The 16,435-nt window shown below is 40.8% G+C and overlaps 1 protein-coding gene across 1 annotated transcript in view; it reads left to right on the top strand.

The window, feature by feature from the left end:
• SLC5A1 (solute carrier family 5 member 1) overlaps positions 1-16,435 on the top strand; it is a 74,320-nt gene that overhangs the window by 16,317 nt on the left and 41,568 nt on the right. The window contains exons 3-5 of the mRNA XM_077874442.1: positions 12,888-12,992; positions 13,617-13,676; positions 14,885-14,989. Coding sequence (XP_077730568.1) covers positions 12,888-12,992; positions 13,617-13,676; positions 14,885-14,989 — 270 coding nt within the window. The remainder of the gene's footprint in view (positions 1-12,887; positions 12,993-13,616; positions 13,677-14,884; positions 14,990-16,435) is intronic.

Genomic DNA, 16,435 nt, shown 5'->3' on the forward strand with positions numbered 1-16,435 from the left:
CACATTTCTTCTCCCTTTCCTTATATTCTCTTTCACTATTATTTATATTCCCCAAATGAATGAGAACATATAATGTCTGTCCTTCTCCACTTGACTTACTTCACTCAGCATAATACCCTCCAGTTCCATCCACGTTGAAGCAAATGGTGGGTATTTGTCATTTCTTTTTTTTTAATAATAAATTTATTTTTTATTGGTGTTCACTTTGCCAACATACAGAATAACACCCAGTGCTCATCCCGTCAAGTGTCCCCCTCAGTGACCGTCACCCATTCACCCCCACCCCCCACCCTCCTCCCCTTCCTTTTTTTTTTTTCCAGTTTTTTTTTTTATTGGTGTTCAATTTACTAACATACAGAATAACCCCCAGTGCCCGTCACCCATTCACTCCCACCCCCCGCCCTCCTCCCCTTCCAACACCCCTAGCCTCCTCCCCTTCCACCACCCCTAGTTCGTTTCCCAGAGTTAGGAGTCTTTATGTTCTGTCTCCCTTTCTGATATTTCCCACACATTTCTTCTCCCCTCCCTTATATTTCCTTTCACTATTATTTATATTCCCCAAATGAATGAGAACATACACTGTTTGTCCTTCTCCGATTGACTTACTTCACTCAGCATAGTACCCTCCAGTTCCATCCACGTTGAAGCAAATGGTGGGTATTTGTTGTTTCTAATGGCTGAGGGATATTCCATTGTATACACAGACCACATCTTCTTTATCCATTCATCTTTCGATGGACACCGAGGCTCCTTCCACAGTTTGGCTATTGTGGACATTGCTGCTAGAAACATCGGGGTGCAGGTGTCCTGGTGTTTCATTGCATCTGAATCTTTGGGGTAAATCCCCAACAGTGCAATTGCTGGGTCATAGGGCAGGTCTATTTTTAACTCTTTGAGGAACCTCCACACAGTTTTCCAGAGTGGCTGCACCAGTTCACATTCCCACCAACAGTGCAGGAGGGTTCCCTTTTCTCCGCATCCTCTCCAACATTTGTTGTTTCCTGCCTTGTTAATTTTCCCCATTCTCACTGGTGTGAGGTGGTATCTCATTGTAGTTTTGATTTGTATTTCCCTGATGGCAAGTGATGCAGAACATTTTCTCATATGCATGTTGGCCATGTCTATGTCTTCCTCTGTGAGATTTCTCTTCATGTCTTTTGCCCATTTCATGATTGGATTGTTTGTTTCTTTGGTGTTGAGTTTAATAAGTTCTTTATAGATCTTGGAAACTAGCCCTTTATCTGATATGTCATTTGCAAATATCTCCTCCCATTCTGTAGGTTGTCTTATAGTTTTGTTGATTGTAGAGGATTCAGTTTTAAATTCAGATTTAATATGTAAATCTTCCACAGTAGTATATAATTAGTATTACTCAAGTTGGCTATTCTTTTTTTTTTAAGGTTTATTTATTTATTTATTTATTTATTTATTTATTTATTTTAGACATAGAGAGAGAGAGGGGCAGAGACACAGGAGGAGGGAGAAGCAGTCTCCATGCAGGGAGCCCAACATGGGACTTGATCCCGGGACTCCAGGATTGCGCCCTGGGCCAAAGGCAGGCACCAAACTGCCGAGCCACTCAGGGATCCCTATTTTGCCTATTCTTAATATTATTATCATCATTTTTAAAAAGTAATCTCGACACCCAATATGGGTATCAAACTCATGACCCTGAGATCAAGGGCTGCACACTCTAGAGACTGAGCCAGATAGGTGCCCCCATTACCATCGTTATTATTGTACCTCATCTTCAGATATTCCTTCTTAAACTGTGAATTCAATTACTTGTCCATTTATGCATTACTATTCTTTCATTCTATATTTATATGTTGATTACCTACTATGTGCCACATTCTGTGTTAGGTGCTGGTGTGTGTGTGTGTGTGTGTGTGTGTGACACATATTCTTACAAAATATATCCAAGATTACAAATAATGGTAAGTGTTCAGAAGGAAGTATATTTGAGTCCAGAGTGTGAGGAAAGGAAAGGGGTCCTTTTTAACCTACATAAGAGGATCAGGAAAGGCCTTTCCAAAGATTAAGCATTTAGGCTGAGTCATGAAGGATCAGAAGGTGGCAGCCTTATAAAGATTGAAGGGAGAGCAATTCAAGCAGAAGGAACAGAATGGTCAAAGACTTGAAGTGGGAAGGATCTTGGGATAGTTGAGGAACTGAGAGGAGGCCAGTATAGGGGAGACAACGCTTATCAATCAGACCCTTTGAGTGAGGGACCCACAAGTTAGTGATGGTTGCAAGAATGAGCCTATCTGAATTGGTGAGAGGGTTGGTTTCTAGCCTCCTTGACCTATAAATGCCAACAGAAGACCTTACCTATCTTTTGTGCCAACAACCTGTGGGAAAATGCCAGCTTTGGCAGTAGTTTCCTGATTTCCTGCCCTTTTGGTTCTTAGGGAAAGGAGAGAGATTTGTGAAGATAATGACTGAAAGGCCACCATTGTTCATGGAGGACGTAAGCCAACGTAAAGTAAACAGAGATTATGATGGCTCTGGAGCAAAGCCTATGTCTAAATATTTACCAGAATCTCAGAAATAAAATGGTCTGAATATATGAGCCCCACCTTCTCTTCTGTTCCAGTCTAGGAATTGTGATCCTTAAGAGATAGCAAGAGTCAAAGGTTAAATCTTTCCAAGCCTCTCCTATGAAAAGACATAATGGAATCAAAATCCTAATTCAGATTAAAGACCAGTTCCCCAGAGGATGAGGAAAGAATCTGAAATACAAGCATGATGCAGATGTACACATGCTATTCCTAAATTTACAGTGAGATAAGTATGGGAATCTGACCCGACTGTGCCCCTTCAGAGATGTTCAGAAGGAAATGTCTGGGGAAGAAGGAGGAAAGTTAGAGTGGTGCTATGGCCTCCCCTTCTGTCCCTTGGATGTTGGTCATGTTTGACTATGGGACCCTGAGCAAATCACTGCTCTGTTCTTCAGTCTTCTCCTCTGTAAAATGAAGATGAGAATAATCCTTATCTCACAGACTATAGTGAGAATGATGTAAAATAAAGTGAATGAAGTACAAGGGCACTTGGGTGGCTCAGTCAGTTAAGTGTCTGCCTCTGGCTCAGGACATGATACCAGGATCCTGGGATCAAGCCCTGTGTTGGGCTCCCTGTTCAGTGGGAAGTCTGCTTCTCTTTCTCCCTCCCTGTACCTGCCTTGCCTGTTGTGCTCGTGCACTGTCTCTCACAAATAAATAAATTAAAAAATAATCTTAAAAAAAAGTGAGTGAAGTGCCTGGCCCCACACTTGGCATAGAGGGGGCACTGTAAAAGTTAGTCATCTGTCTCTCTCTCTTTTTTTTAATAAATTAATTTTTTATTGGTGTTCAATTTACCAACATACAAAATAACACCCAGTGCTCATCCCGTCAAGTGTCCCCCCTCAGCGCCCGTCACCCACTCACCCCCACCCCCTGCCCTCCTCCCCTTCCACCACCCCTAGTTCGTTTCTCAGAGTTAGGAGTCTTTATGTTCTGTCTCCCTTTCTGATATTTCCCACACATTTCTTCTCTCTTCCCTTATATTCCCTTTCACTATTATTTATATTCCCCAAATGAATGAGAACATACACTGTTTGTCCTTCTCCAATTGACTTACTTCATTCAGCATAATACCCTCCAGTTCCATCCATGTTAAAGCAAATGGTGGGTATTTGTCGTTTCTAATGGCTGAGGGATATTCCATTGTATACATAAACCACATCTTCTTTATCCATTCATCTTTCGATGGACACCGAGGCTCCTTCCCGCAGGGACACCTGCACCCCGATGTTTCTAGCAGCAATGTCCACAATTGTCTCTCTTTTTTATTCTCCCAGGATGGGTCTCTCAAAGTGTAGTTCCCATACCAGCAGCATCAGCAAGATCTGGGCTCTAGTTAGAAAGGCAAAATTTTCAGCCTCAGCCCAGACCCACTGAATTAGAAAAATGAAGGAATAGGGCTCAACCATCTGTGATTTAACAAATTTTCCAGGCGATTGTACTTAGAGTTGCCAGATTTAACAAATAAAAATAAAGGAAGGATAATTAAATCTGAGGTTCAGAGAAACAATGAATATTTTTTTAGTATAATATGTCTCATGCAATATTTGAACATAATTTTATTAAAACTGAATTTGTTTATCTGAAGTTCAGATTTAACTGGGTGTTCTGTATTTTAGCATTAGATTCTGATACATGCTATACTATGAGAACCATTGTCTGAGGATATCTCAAGGGAAGCATCTAGCATAGCCCAGAGAAAGGGTGGAGAGGATGCTCTGGGATATTCTTGTATCATTCCTTTAAGGGAGGATAGAAGATGGGAGTGAAAAGCGTCTCCAGAGCTCTGGACAGTTTGGTCCATTAATAAAGAAAATAGTTTCCTGAAATTAACTGAGTTTATTTTCTGTTTGAACTATGAAGATCTTGCTCCCTCTAAGGAAAAATGGCCACTCTGTCTTTTTCAGGAAATTCAAGGCACTCCATAAACACGTGGGCTGTATAAAAGCATCATAAGTATTAAGAATAGCATGCCTTTGGGGGACAAAGCTTTCTTTCTCTCTCTTTTTAATTTTGTCCTTACCTGCCACTTCCCTTGTATTGGGGCAAAACTTTCTTAAAGGTGTCTCGTATTTATCACCTCATTTAAGCCTGAGAATCCCCTTGTGAGGTAAGCTAAGGATTCTTATTCTCAGTTTATAGTGGAAGAAACGGAAGTCAAGGCAGGGAAGTGACTGGCTCAAAGTCATATACTTTGTTCTGACAGAATCAAGATTAGAACCAGGTTGCAAGTCTCCAGTGTGCTTAGAAGAAAAAGAAGAGGGGATCCCTGGGTGGCACAGCGGTTTGGCGCCTGCCTTTGGCCCAGGGCGCGATCCTGGAGACCCGGGATCGAATCCCACATCAGGCTTCCGGTGCATGGAGCCTGCTTCTCCCTCTGCCTGTGTCTCTGCCTCTCTCTCTCACTGTGTGCCTATCATAAATAAATAAAAAAGAAAAAAAAGAAAAGGAAGAAAGTGGGATCCATACCACTTAATTATGCTTCCAAGCATGATAATTGATACGGGATACTTTTTTGCAAATCCATTGGCTGCTTCTGATGGTGTAGCTAGAAAGACATACACAGCTGTTGTCCATTGCCTTAAGCAATTCTTGACTCTTGGGTTAGTTATTTGGAGTGTACACATACTATCTTACTTTCCTAAAGGTGTGGAAGTAAAGATAGCATTAATATGTAAACTTGAATCACTTTCTTCCTTGGGCTATAATTTTGTTTTCACTTGAAAATAACAAGGTTGACCTTAATTATTTCCAAGGTAATTCCAGTTCTAACATCAGATGACTGGATGTTGGCAAGTAAATACATTGTCTCATATATTTCCTATTTTATTTTTCCCGTCACGCAAAATGTGATTTTTAGGTAGCACTCAATGACATTTTCATACCTCCTTTCCCCTTTATTCCCTTTCACTATTTTTTATATTCCCCAAATGAATGAGACCATATGATGTTTGTCCTTCTCCGATTGACTTATTTCACTCAGCATAATACCCTCCAGTTCCATCCACGTCGAAGCAAATGGTGGGTATTTGTAATTTCTAATGGCTGAGGAATATTCCATTGTATACATAGGCCACATCTTCTTTATCCATTCATCTTTCGATGGACACCGAGGCTCCTTCCACAGTTTGGCTATCGTGGCCATTGCTGCTATAAACATCGGGGTGCAGGTGTCCTGGCATTTCACTGCATCTGTATCTTTGGGGTAAGTCCCCAGGAGTGCAATTGCTGGGTCATAGGGTAGTTCTATTTTCAACTCTTTGAGGAACCTCCACATAGTTTTCCAGAGTGGCTGTACCAGTTCACATTCCCACTAACAGTGCAAGAGGGTTCCCCCTTGGGAGACAACACTTGTGCAGAAGCAGTGCCATGCCCCAGGAAAGTGCAACAGTGAGGAATGGAAGTAAGAGATTATAGGAAAAAAGAGATCAGCTCTGAATGATGTCAGTGGAGAGATGGGACTGGGATTCCTTTTGAAGAATGAGTTAGTGTTTTGGAGGCATCAGAGTTTGATGGAGAGGAAGTTTAAGCAGAGGGAAATGGCATAAATAAAAACAGAAGGTAAGAAAGCCCAGAGCATATTTAGGAAACTGAGTCAGTATAATTTAGCTGGATTATAAGGGATGCAAAAAGGTATGGGGAGGCTACTGGGGATGGAGAAGGATGAGGGAACTTGAATGCAGACAGCCTTGAAGGCCTATAATTTCTGGTGAGATTCAAGTCCATGGCCAGTGAGGAGTAGACATATAAGAAGAGGAAGCTTAGCCTTAGAGAAGATTTGAGAGTGGGAACAGCCCCATTTCCTTAGACATTGGAAGGGCTAGCTTGTGGGAGAGAGACTTGACTTGTTTTGTATCACTTCAGAAGGCAGAAGTAGGGAGATGGGTAGATTTCAGCTCAAGGTGAAGAACTTTTTAACCATTAGAATTGTTCCGCTGTGGATTCAGCTACCTTTGAAGGTAGGGAGTTCTCTGTCACTAGAGACACACATCCAGAAACTGACTATCACTTGGAGGTGTTGCAGAGGGGAGTCAAACTGTGGCATTTGTGGGTCCAGACAACTCTGGAAGACTTATGATTCTATAATTTCTTCATATATTTCTCCTCCTGCCAAATTTCTAGGGTAGGAAGTTTAGACAGTAAAATAGGATTATGAATTTCCCAAAACTCAAAGGAAAATAGTCTTTTTGCCATTTTTGATATCATATTTTGTTATTTCCAATTACCATGCTATAAAACCTGTTGGGTATGGTCAGATCCAGCTCATCTTGCACAGGTACAGTAAAGACATCTAAATACTTGGAATAGCTTCCTGAACCCCATCAAGGGATGAGAAAGGCATGGAAAGAAGTTAGTTGGAAGCAAGGTCAAGCTGGGGAAATTTTAGATGAAATCTAAAATCCTGAAGTCAGAGGGAATGTGGGTAGAAATTACAGAGAAGGACATGATTATTCATGTCACAGGGTCAATCCCTGGATGGGGCAAGATTCCTACCTGAGCATGAATGTGGGTGAGGAGTAGACAGAGAGTGGGATAAGAGTGATGAAAGCATTGTTAACGAGCTTCAGTGAGAGGAAGGGTGAAAACCTGGCAGGGGAGTGGAAGTGACACAGCAGTGGTATTTGTTGTTAGCCTGCTTGGGCTGCCATAACAAAATACCATAGACTGGGAGGTTTAAACAAGAGAACTTTATTTTTCCACGTTTCTGGAGGCTGGAAGCTCAAGATCAAAGTGCTGTCAAGGTTGGTTTTTGGTGAGACTTCCTTTTTTGGCTTGTAAGTGGGTGCCTTCTGTCTGTCCATTAACATGGCCTCTTTTCTGAGTAGAGAATGAGAAGAAGAGAGGGAAGAAGGGAGGGAGGGAAGGAGAGAAAGAGAAAGAGAGAGAGAGAGAGAGAGACACGATGTCTCTTCCTCTTCTTATAAGGAGCAGTCCTATCATATTAGGGCTCCACCCTTATGACCTAATTTAACCTTAATTACCTCCCTAAATACCCTGTCTCCAAATAAAGTCACATTAGAAAGTTAGGACTACAACACATGAATTTTTGGGGAACACAATTCAGTCTATAAGAGTGTCCATTGTAGCTCTTGTGAATTGTCTTTGTCCTCTCGTGGGAGAGTGAGGACTCTGATTGAGGGCCAACTAAATGTCAGTCACTACTGATTCATAATTTCATTTGACTCCTGAAAAACCCTGTCATGAGAGAAGATTTAAGTTCACTGATATTATGACCATCCAGATAGTAAGAAATCAAGAAAGTATTTAAATTCTAGTTTTTTTACATATATTTTTTAATTGGAGTTCAATTTGCCAACATATAGCATAACACCCAGTGCTCATCCCATCAAGTGCCCCCCTCAGTGCCCGTAACCCAGTCACCCTCACCCCCTGCCCACCTCCCTTTCCACCACCCGTTGTTCGTTTCCGAGTTAAGAGTCTCTCATGTTCTGTCTCCCTTTCTGATATTTCCCACACATTTTTTCTCCTTTCCCCTTTATTCCCTTTCACTATTTTTTTCTAGTTAGTTTCTTTCTTTTTTTTTAATAAATTAATTTTTTTATTGGTGTTCAATTTACCAACATACAGAATAACACCCAGTGCTCATCCTGTCAAGTGCCCCCCTCAGTGCCCGTCACCCATTCCCCCCCCACCCCCGCCCTCCTCCCCTTCCACCACCCCTAGTTCGTTTCCCAGAGTTAGGAGTCTTTATGTTCTGTCTCCCTTTCTGATGTTTCCCACACATTTCTTCTCCCTTCCCTTATATTCCCTTTCACTATTTTTTATATTCCCCAAATGAATGAGACCATATAATGTTTAGTTTTTAATTTCATAATTCTCACTGGAGGGGACTTTAATTTGAAATATTGTTGAATTCCTAGGACTACATCTTTAAACCTGGAGTCCAGGAAGATTGCTTGACAAGACCATTTGGAGGTTAGAGGAAGGTCTCTGAATAGGAAAGTGGCTTGAGGGGATCCCTGGGTGGCGCAGCGGTTTGGCGCCTGCCTTTGGCCCAGGGCGCGATCCTGGAGACCCGGGATCGAATCCCACATCGGGCTCCCGGTGCATGGAGCCTGCTTCTCCCTCTGCCTGTGTCTCTGCCCCTCTCTCTTTCTCTCTCTGTGACTATCATAAATAGATAAAAATTAAAAAAAAAAAAGGAAAGTGGCTTGATCAGAGTTGTGTGTAGGTGGGACTGGAGATCATCTAGAAACCTGATGAGAGATAATTACAGCTTGTATAAAGGGCAGTATAAGTGCTAGATGCCTTTAACATTGTGAAGGCAGAGTCAGAGTTTTGGTAAATGGTTGAATAAAGGCCTTGGGGTAAAGGGAGGAAGTCTAGAAAGAGGCAAGGTAAGAGACTGAGAGAACAGTAGTAACCATGACAGAAATTAACTGAATCTGAGCAGGACATGTGGTACCCCTAAAGCTCTCCTGGCCCCCATTCCATCAGATGGTGAAGGGGTACCTCAGGAAAGCCTGCAACTGCTTAAAGTCCAATGCTCCCATTTGGGGGGATGTTAGAGAGGACTTCTTGAACTTAAGGTTAATCTGATGCAGTTAATCATTACTGGTAATTATGCCCTTAATAGTACAACATTAGGCTTAATAATTTATGAAGTGGGAGATGATAAATGAAAAGATAATGGGCCAGGACAGGCAGGCTACATGCAGAAGGGAGTTCTGATTAAAAGTGGACTGTTATACCCACCAAGCTTTGAGGAAAAGAGGTGAATATCTCTGATGAATCTGCTTTCCTCTGAATTTCCCCTTCTTCTTTTTAAAATCCTATATGATTAACATACAGTGTTATATTAATTTGAGGTGTATAATATAATGATACAACAATTCAATACAATTCTCAGTTCTCATCAAGATAAATGTACTTTTAATCCCTTTCATCTATTTCACCGATCCCCTGCAACCTCCCCTCTGGCAATCACCAATTTGTTCTCTGTATTTAAGAGTCTGGTTTTTTTGTTTGTATCTTTTTTCTTTTTTTGTTTGGTTTCTTAAATTCCACATATGAATGAAATCATATGATATTTATCTTTCTTTGACTTATTTTACTTGGTATTATACTCTCTAGGTCCATTCAAGTTGTTGCAAATGGCAAGATTTCATTTTTTTAAATGTCTGAGTAATATTCTATTGTGTATATATTACCGTATCTTCTTTATCCATTCATCTACGGATTCGTTTTCTTCTTCTTAATAAATGACATCCACCTATTCAAGTCTTGAATCTAGGAGTTACCCTTGATTACTCTTTCCCTAATTTCCCACATCTGATCCATCAAAGGTAACTCCTGGATTCAGGACTCCTATCAACTTCATTTCTGAAACACACTCCAATCTCTACACTTGCCTTTGTCTTGACTTCTCCTACCAGAGACCAAGCCACTGTCCTCTCACACTGATACAGCAATAGCTTCCCAGTTTCTCTGTTTTCTCCCTTGCTCCCAGCACTATATTCTCCACATGCTTGAGAACAATATTTATTTATTTATTTATTTTGAACTGATGAGTTTTTTTTGTATTTTTTTTATTGGAGTTTGATTTGCCAAAATATAGTATAACACCCAGTGCTCATCCTGTCAAGTGCCCCCCTCAGTGCCTGTCACCCAGTCACCGCATCCCCCCGCCCACCTCCCCTTCCATTACCCCTTATTTGTTTTCCAGAGTTAGGAGTCTCTCATGTTCTGTCAGGAGAACAATCTTTAAAAGCAAATTAAGTCCTGCCCCTCCACTAATTAAAACTCTGTAGTGGAGGGGCACCCAGATGGCTCAGTTGGTTGAGCATCTGCTCTTGATTTTGGCTCAGGTCATGATCTCAGAATCATGAGATCAAGCCCCGTGTCGGGCTCACACTCTGGGTGTGGAGCCTGCTTGAGATTCTCTCTCTCTCCTGCTGTCCACCCCCCCGCAACACACAAGAAAAGCCAACCCCAAAAACAAACCCATTCAGTGACATCTCACATTGAATAAAATCCAAACCTCTTATTCTTGCCTGCTAGGACCTACATGATGTATGCCTGCTTAACTTCTCAGCCTCATCTCACAACACAACTCTCCTTTCCTACCACACTCCAGCCACTCTGGCCGCCTTTTTGCTTCTCAACTATGACTACTTTCCTTCTGATTTTGGCATAGTGGACTTCCTTTATTGCTTCAATCTTAACTTAGAGGTCATCTGCATGGAGAGACCTTTCCTGACTCTCCAATTGGGACTAGTCATTCTATCACACACTCTCTCTATTCTCTTCACAGCACTTGCCATTCTATGATCTCTCTTTTTAAAAAATTTATTTATGTTTCCCCTGTTAGGATATAAGCTTCTGGAACATAGGGATTTTGTCTGTGCTATTCACAGTGGAATCCTCAAGGTCTAGAATAGTGCTTGATACTTTGAGGTAATAAATATTAAATAAATTTAATATTTATTGAGTGAGTGAATGAATGAGCTACTTTTACCATTATCTCACCATTCCAGAGACCTTCTGGCCTGGCCTTTAGGAAACTCCTTCTTCTCTGTCTTAACTATTTGGTACTAAGCAACCATTGCCTTATATTGGGGGTAGGGGATGATATAGCTAAGATAGTTTCTTGGAGTAATCTAGCTTTTGGGAAATAACATTCTGTGTTTTGTTCCAGATTTGTTCAATCTTAGGGATATTAGACAAATAACTACCAGCCTTCCTCCATTGTTCAGCAAGAATGAGGATAATTATACTAGTTTGGTACTTATCAATTAGTGCTATGCTTCTCCTCCTGGGACAGAAGGACTCTAAAACTTTCTAGAGTTCTCTTGGATTTCATATGCAATTGCGTTGATGGCACAGTATTGTGATTGGTTAGTGAAAGATCCCTCACTTGTTTTAGCTGATGTTTTCTCCTTCATCTCCCAATCACAGTCTCATTCTCCTTTTTCCTTCCAGGCTTCCAGTCTTGGGTTTTTAATATATATCCTTCCAATCTGTCTTCTAAACTATGTATTTAGACATACACGTATCCTTGAAAAATGCAGTGTTTTGTGCATGTGTCCATGGAGTCCAGGAGACCTTTGTAAAAATTTAAAATAAAAATACTATATTGACTCAGAGAGTTATTATTAGTAGCATCTCATGTTACTTGGGGGCACATGGGATTATAGAGTTTAATAGTTAGGAATCAAAAAAAATAGTTAGGAATCATTTGTAAATTATAGACTCTACCCCCTGGCCTTCTCTGATAAGTGAGAGGACTGAGGCCCAGAGACTTCCTTCAAATGATTCTTTTTATCAAAACTGTCCACATTTACTGACAGCCAGTATTGGTTAAGGTCCTATGTCAGAAGTGTTGGAGGACGATGTTTATAGCAGCAATGTCCACAATAGCCAAACTGTGGAAGGAGCCTCGGTGTCCATCAAAAGATGAATGGATAAAGAAGATGTGGTCTATGTATACAATGGAATATTACTCAGCCATTAGAAACGACAAATACCCACCATTTGCTTCGACGTGGATGGAACTGGAGGGTATTATGCTGAGTGAAATAAGTCAATCGGAGAAGGACAAACATCATATGGTCTCATTCATTTGGGGAATATAAAAAATAGTGAAAGAGAATAAAGGGGAAAGGAGAAAAAATGAGTGGGAAATATCAGAAAGGGGACAGAACATGAAAGACTCCTAACTCTGGGAAACAAGCTAGGGGTGGTGAAGGGGAGGTGGGCAGGGGTGGGGGTGACTGGGTGATGGGCACTGAGGTGGGCACTTGACAGGATGAGCACTGGGTGTTATTCTATATGTTGGCAAATTGAACACCAATAAAAAATAAATTTATAAAAAAAGTAAATTTTGGATAAATAAAATATTAAAAAGGCCAAAAAAAAAATAGAAGTGTTGGAGGACACAGATGGAGGACACGAAGATGAATGGCACAGGGCTTGCTTCTGAGCAGACAGTCTCTTGGAAGGCTTATAAGGAAAGCTTGGTGGGCTGTGGAGTTTCCCATGTGTTCTTCGCTATTGGCCATTGGGCTGACAGAGGACCCACAGATGATCTGATTTGAGGATACCCAGTGCGTATGTGTGTATACATACACACCAAATCCCCAAAGAGGATTCTTTCCCAATACTTTCCATTTCATCTTCACTATTACCCAACACCCCACATCTACCTTGTGAACCAGTGGTCCCTACAGATACACAGTCAAGTTCCTAGCCTGCCTTTGTTCTTTCTTATCCTTCTCATAGGTGACATGCCTCTTCTCTGGTTTACCTCTGAGTACTGGTGGAACATAACATTCTTAACAGACTTTTTCTTTGTGTTTTCAGGTTGGAGCATCTCTCTTTGCCAGTAACATTGGGAGTGGCCACTTTGTGGGGCTGGCGGGGACAGGAGCTGCTGCAGGCATTGCCATGGGAGGCTTTGAATGGAATGTGAGTAACATCAGAGACACTGTGTTCTGGAGCTGGAAGGAAGTTTAGCAGTCAGGCAGTTCAACATATGCTCTAAGTGTTAGGGGACCAATTAGGGCCATCCTTCAATGCAGATGGAGGAGAGGCACAGCTTTAGGAGCTCTAGTCCTGCTCCCCTTCCACCAGAGTAGCATGAGGAAACCACTGATATGATGGCAATAGAGTTTTTTTTTCTTTTCTTAAAAATCCAAGTCCTCTTGTGTCCTTTTGGCCATATTGGAGGTTTGGAAATTCTTACAACCAGATTACCATTATTATTATTATTATTATTATTATTATTATTATTATTTAAAAGTTCTCTAAATGGTATTTTACTCCTTATAAACAAGAGAAGAGGCAAAAGAGCTATGATATCGGTGAGCAGACCCCTGCGGTCCCCTCCACTGTTACCCAACTGCCATTCCTTTGGGCCAATCAGGCAGCAAAGGCCTCTTTCAGTTTCTGATGGTCACCTAGGGAGTTGTCCTCAGAGCCCCAAGATAAAATGCTTAGTGATTTTCCCGTAATAGTTGAGGGTCCTGCAGACAGCAGATTGGGCTAACCATCCTACGGGTTTGACTCTACCTTTTTGTTTGTTTGTTTTAGGCCTTGATTTGGGTAGTTGTCTTGGGCTGGGTGTTTGTTCCCATTTACATTAAGGCTGGGGTAAGTATCTGCTCTATTATACATTTCCTACTGAATCTATCTATCATCTATATATCTATCTATAGATATGTATATATAAAAATACATATGTGTAATACACATGCATATATGATATGAACTCTATCCTCTTGGAAGGCAGAGGAGGCTTTATGGCATAAATGGCAGAGCATGCCTATGCCTTGGCTTTCTTTTCCAGGTTATAAAATTTTTGACTACTTTTGGGAGCATTCAACAAATCCACTCAGCCATGACTTGACTGTCTAAGAAGCCCTCTAAACAACCTCATTCTATTCAGAGCCCTCTTAATCATCATGTTCCTTCACATTGGGTGTGCGCTTGCAAGGCACTGCCATGCATTTGCTCATGGTATACCATGAGCTCATGGTATACCATATAGCTGTGTGCCCCTGCTCCTGGAAGGGAAGCAGCATGAGAAAAAAGAACTATATTTTCCCAATAACTGGTACTCAACTATCAAATGCATGCTCAGTCTCCTGACTAAATCTCTCTGACGTTTTACCTAAGACAGCTTTGGTGGCACCTGTTTAGTGAGATATAATGAATACCTACTAAATCTATACATTAGGAGCTGAAAGAAATACAGAAAAAACATAGGGCAGACTTTATATCTTCTGGAGGCTCATGAACTGTTGGTGATATGTGTGATCCCAGAAGACAGCAGGCTCAGGGTTAAGAGAATGAGACAGAAGTATAGTCAGAATTTGCAGAAAGGAACTGGGAGAACAGTTGAACAGGGCTGTAGCCAAAATACTTGGCAAAGCTTGGGTGCAGAGTAGGTGAAGCACATACCCAGCCTGGTCATTTTGTTTGGTTAACTGAAAAGATGCCACCATTGTTATGATGTCTTGTTCACAGTAGGCACTCTGTATAGGAATATATATCTATTACTGCCTCCTTTAGGGCAAAGATCTGCTTTCTTGGTTATGTACAGTCATGTGTTCATTTAAAAAAGTGTCTATTTGGCACCTTCAATGTCCTGGGATAATACCTTACCCATACAGTGGTAGGGCATATGGGTTGGGATGGGATTGGAGAATGGGAGCCATCTGGCTACCTCACAGACTTTTCTGATCCATGAGGGTTAACCTTGATCATACTTCTGAAGCCATGGTAGATGCCACTGCTCTGCTTGCTCTGGATCTTCTCATCACTCTGTCTGGCGTTGACCTCTCTTACATCCCATGCAGGTGGTGACAATGCCAGAGTACCTGAGGAAGCGATTTGGAGGCAAGCGAATCCAGATCTACCTCTCTATTCTGTCCCTGTTACTCTACATTTTCACTAAGATCTCGGTGAGTCCACTGCCCCAGGGACTGGCATTGGATGTCTCAGACTCTGCCCACTCTTGCTCCTCAGCCAAGGGGCAGCAATATTTGCTTCTATTAACTTGATCCCTTAGTTCTAATTGCTCCTTAACAAGTAAAGTTCTATTTCATGCATCAAGGAGCCAACACATGGAACTCCTTACTCTCCACCATGTAGAAAGTTAAAAACATAAACAAGTTTAAAAAGTTTCAGTGAAAATTGTTCTTAACAGATTGAAAGGGAATTAGCAATATCTAAGGACTGGTTCCAACATTAGAGTTAGCTTTGAGCCTTTGTGCCTGAAGGTATCATAATCTGGCTCTAGGTGATGTTTCTAATATACTTAAACATGGGTGGTCAATGACAACTCTTGAAAGGGCCTCAGAAATTCTCTCTCTTCTTTGTGGACAGTGTAATGAAAACTGGGAATGGAAAGTACTTGCTCAGGATCTTGAATCAGGAGTAGAACCCAGACCTCTGGCTCTACCTCACTGTCCTTTTCATTGTTATCATTTTTTAAATTTGTTTTTTTCTGATGTTGCTCATGCTTCTTGTGTAATTTCTAAGAACCCATTGCCAAATCTAAGGGTAGAGAGAAAGTGGCATTTTCTGAGGCCACATAGGGAGTTACAAAGTGTTCACTGCTCTGTCAGAGGGGTTTTCTCATTGGGTATGATCAGTTTTCCTTTGTTTTCTTGTTTTTCCCTGTTCAGGACCAAAGGTAAGATTAGATCAATCTCAGCATCTTGCAAAAAGATCTGTCCTGGATGAAATCTGAGTCAGGTGGGATCTGAAATGAGCCTTCTGCTCTAGCTAGCTAGAGAGTGCTGAAAAAAAAAAAAAAAACCAGCTGCTAATGGTTTTATTTTCCTAATTAACTAAAGCCAAAACAACAACAATATTAAATAACATTTACAATTTTTTTTTATTTTGGAAAATTTCAAACCTATATACCCAGAGGTAGAATAGTATAATGAATGCTTGTGGACCTAATACTACTCAGCTTTAACAATGATTATTGTTTTATTATTCTTTTCATCTATTTCTTCTACTTTCTTTTTCCAGCAGTGTTTTAAGTCAAATCCCAGATATTATGTTATTTCACTGTGAATTCTTCGGAATATACTTTTGACTTTTAAAACACATAATCGTTGTACTATTATCACACAGCAAAATCTACAGGAATTTCTTAATTTAGGTGATTTAATACTTGGTCCATATTCAGATTTTCCTGTTTATATAAAAAATATCTTCTTACAGTTGATTTGTTTGAATCAGAATCTAAATGAAGTCTACGCATTGTATTTGACTATACTTTCTCTAAGGGAAATATCTATACCTTTATTTATCTTTATTTTTCTTTTTTTTTTATTTTTTTTATTTTTTTTATTTTTCTTTTTTGTACTATTACCTTCCAGCCCTAGTCCTGGCCT

Source organism: Canis aureus, chromosome 27, assembly GCF_053574225.1.
Source record: "Canis aureus isolate CA01 chromosome 27, VMU_Caureus_v.1.0, whole genome shotgun sequence".
In the NCBI taxonomy this organism is placed as follows: Eukaryota; Metazoa; Chordata; class Mammalia; order Carnivora; family Canidae; genus Canis; species Canis aureus.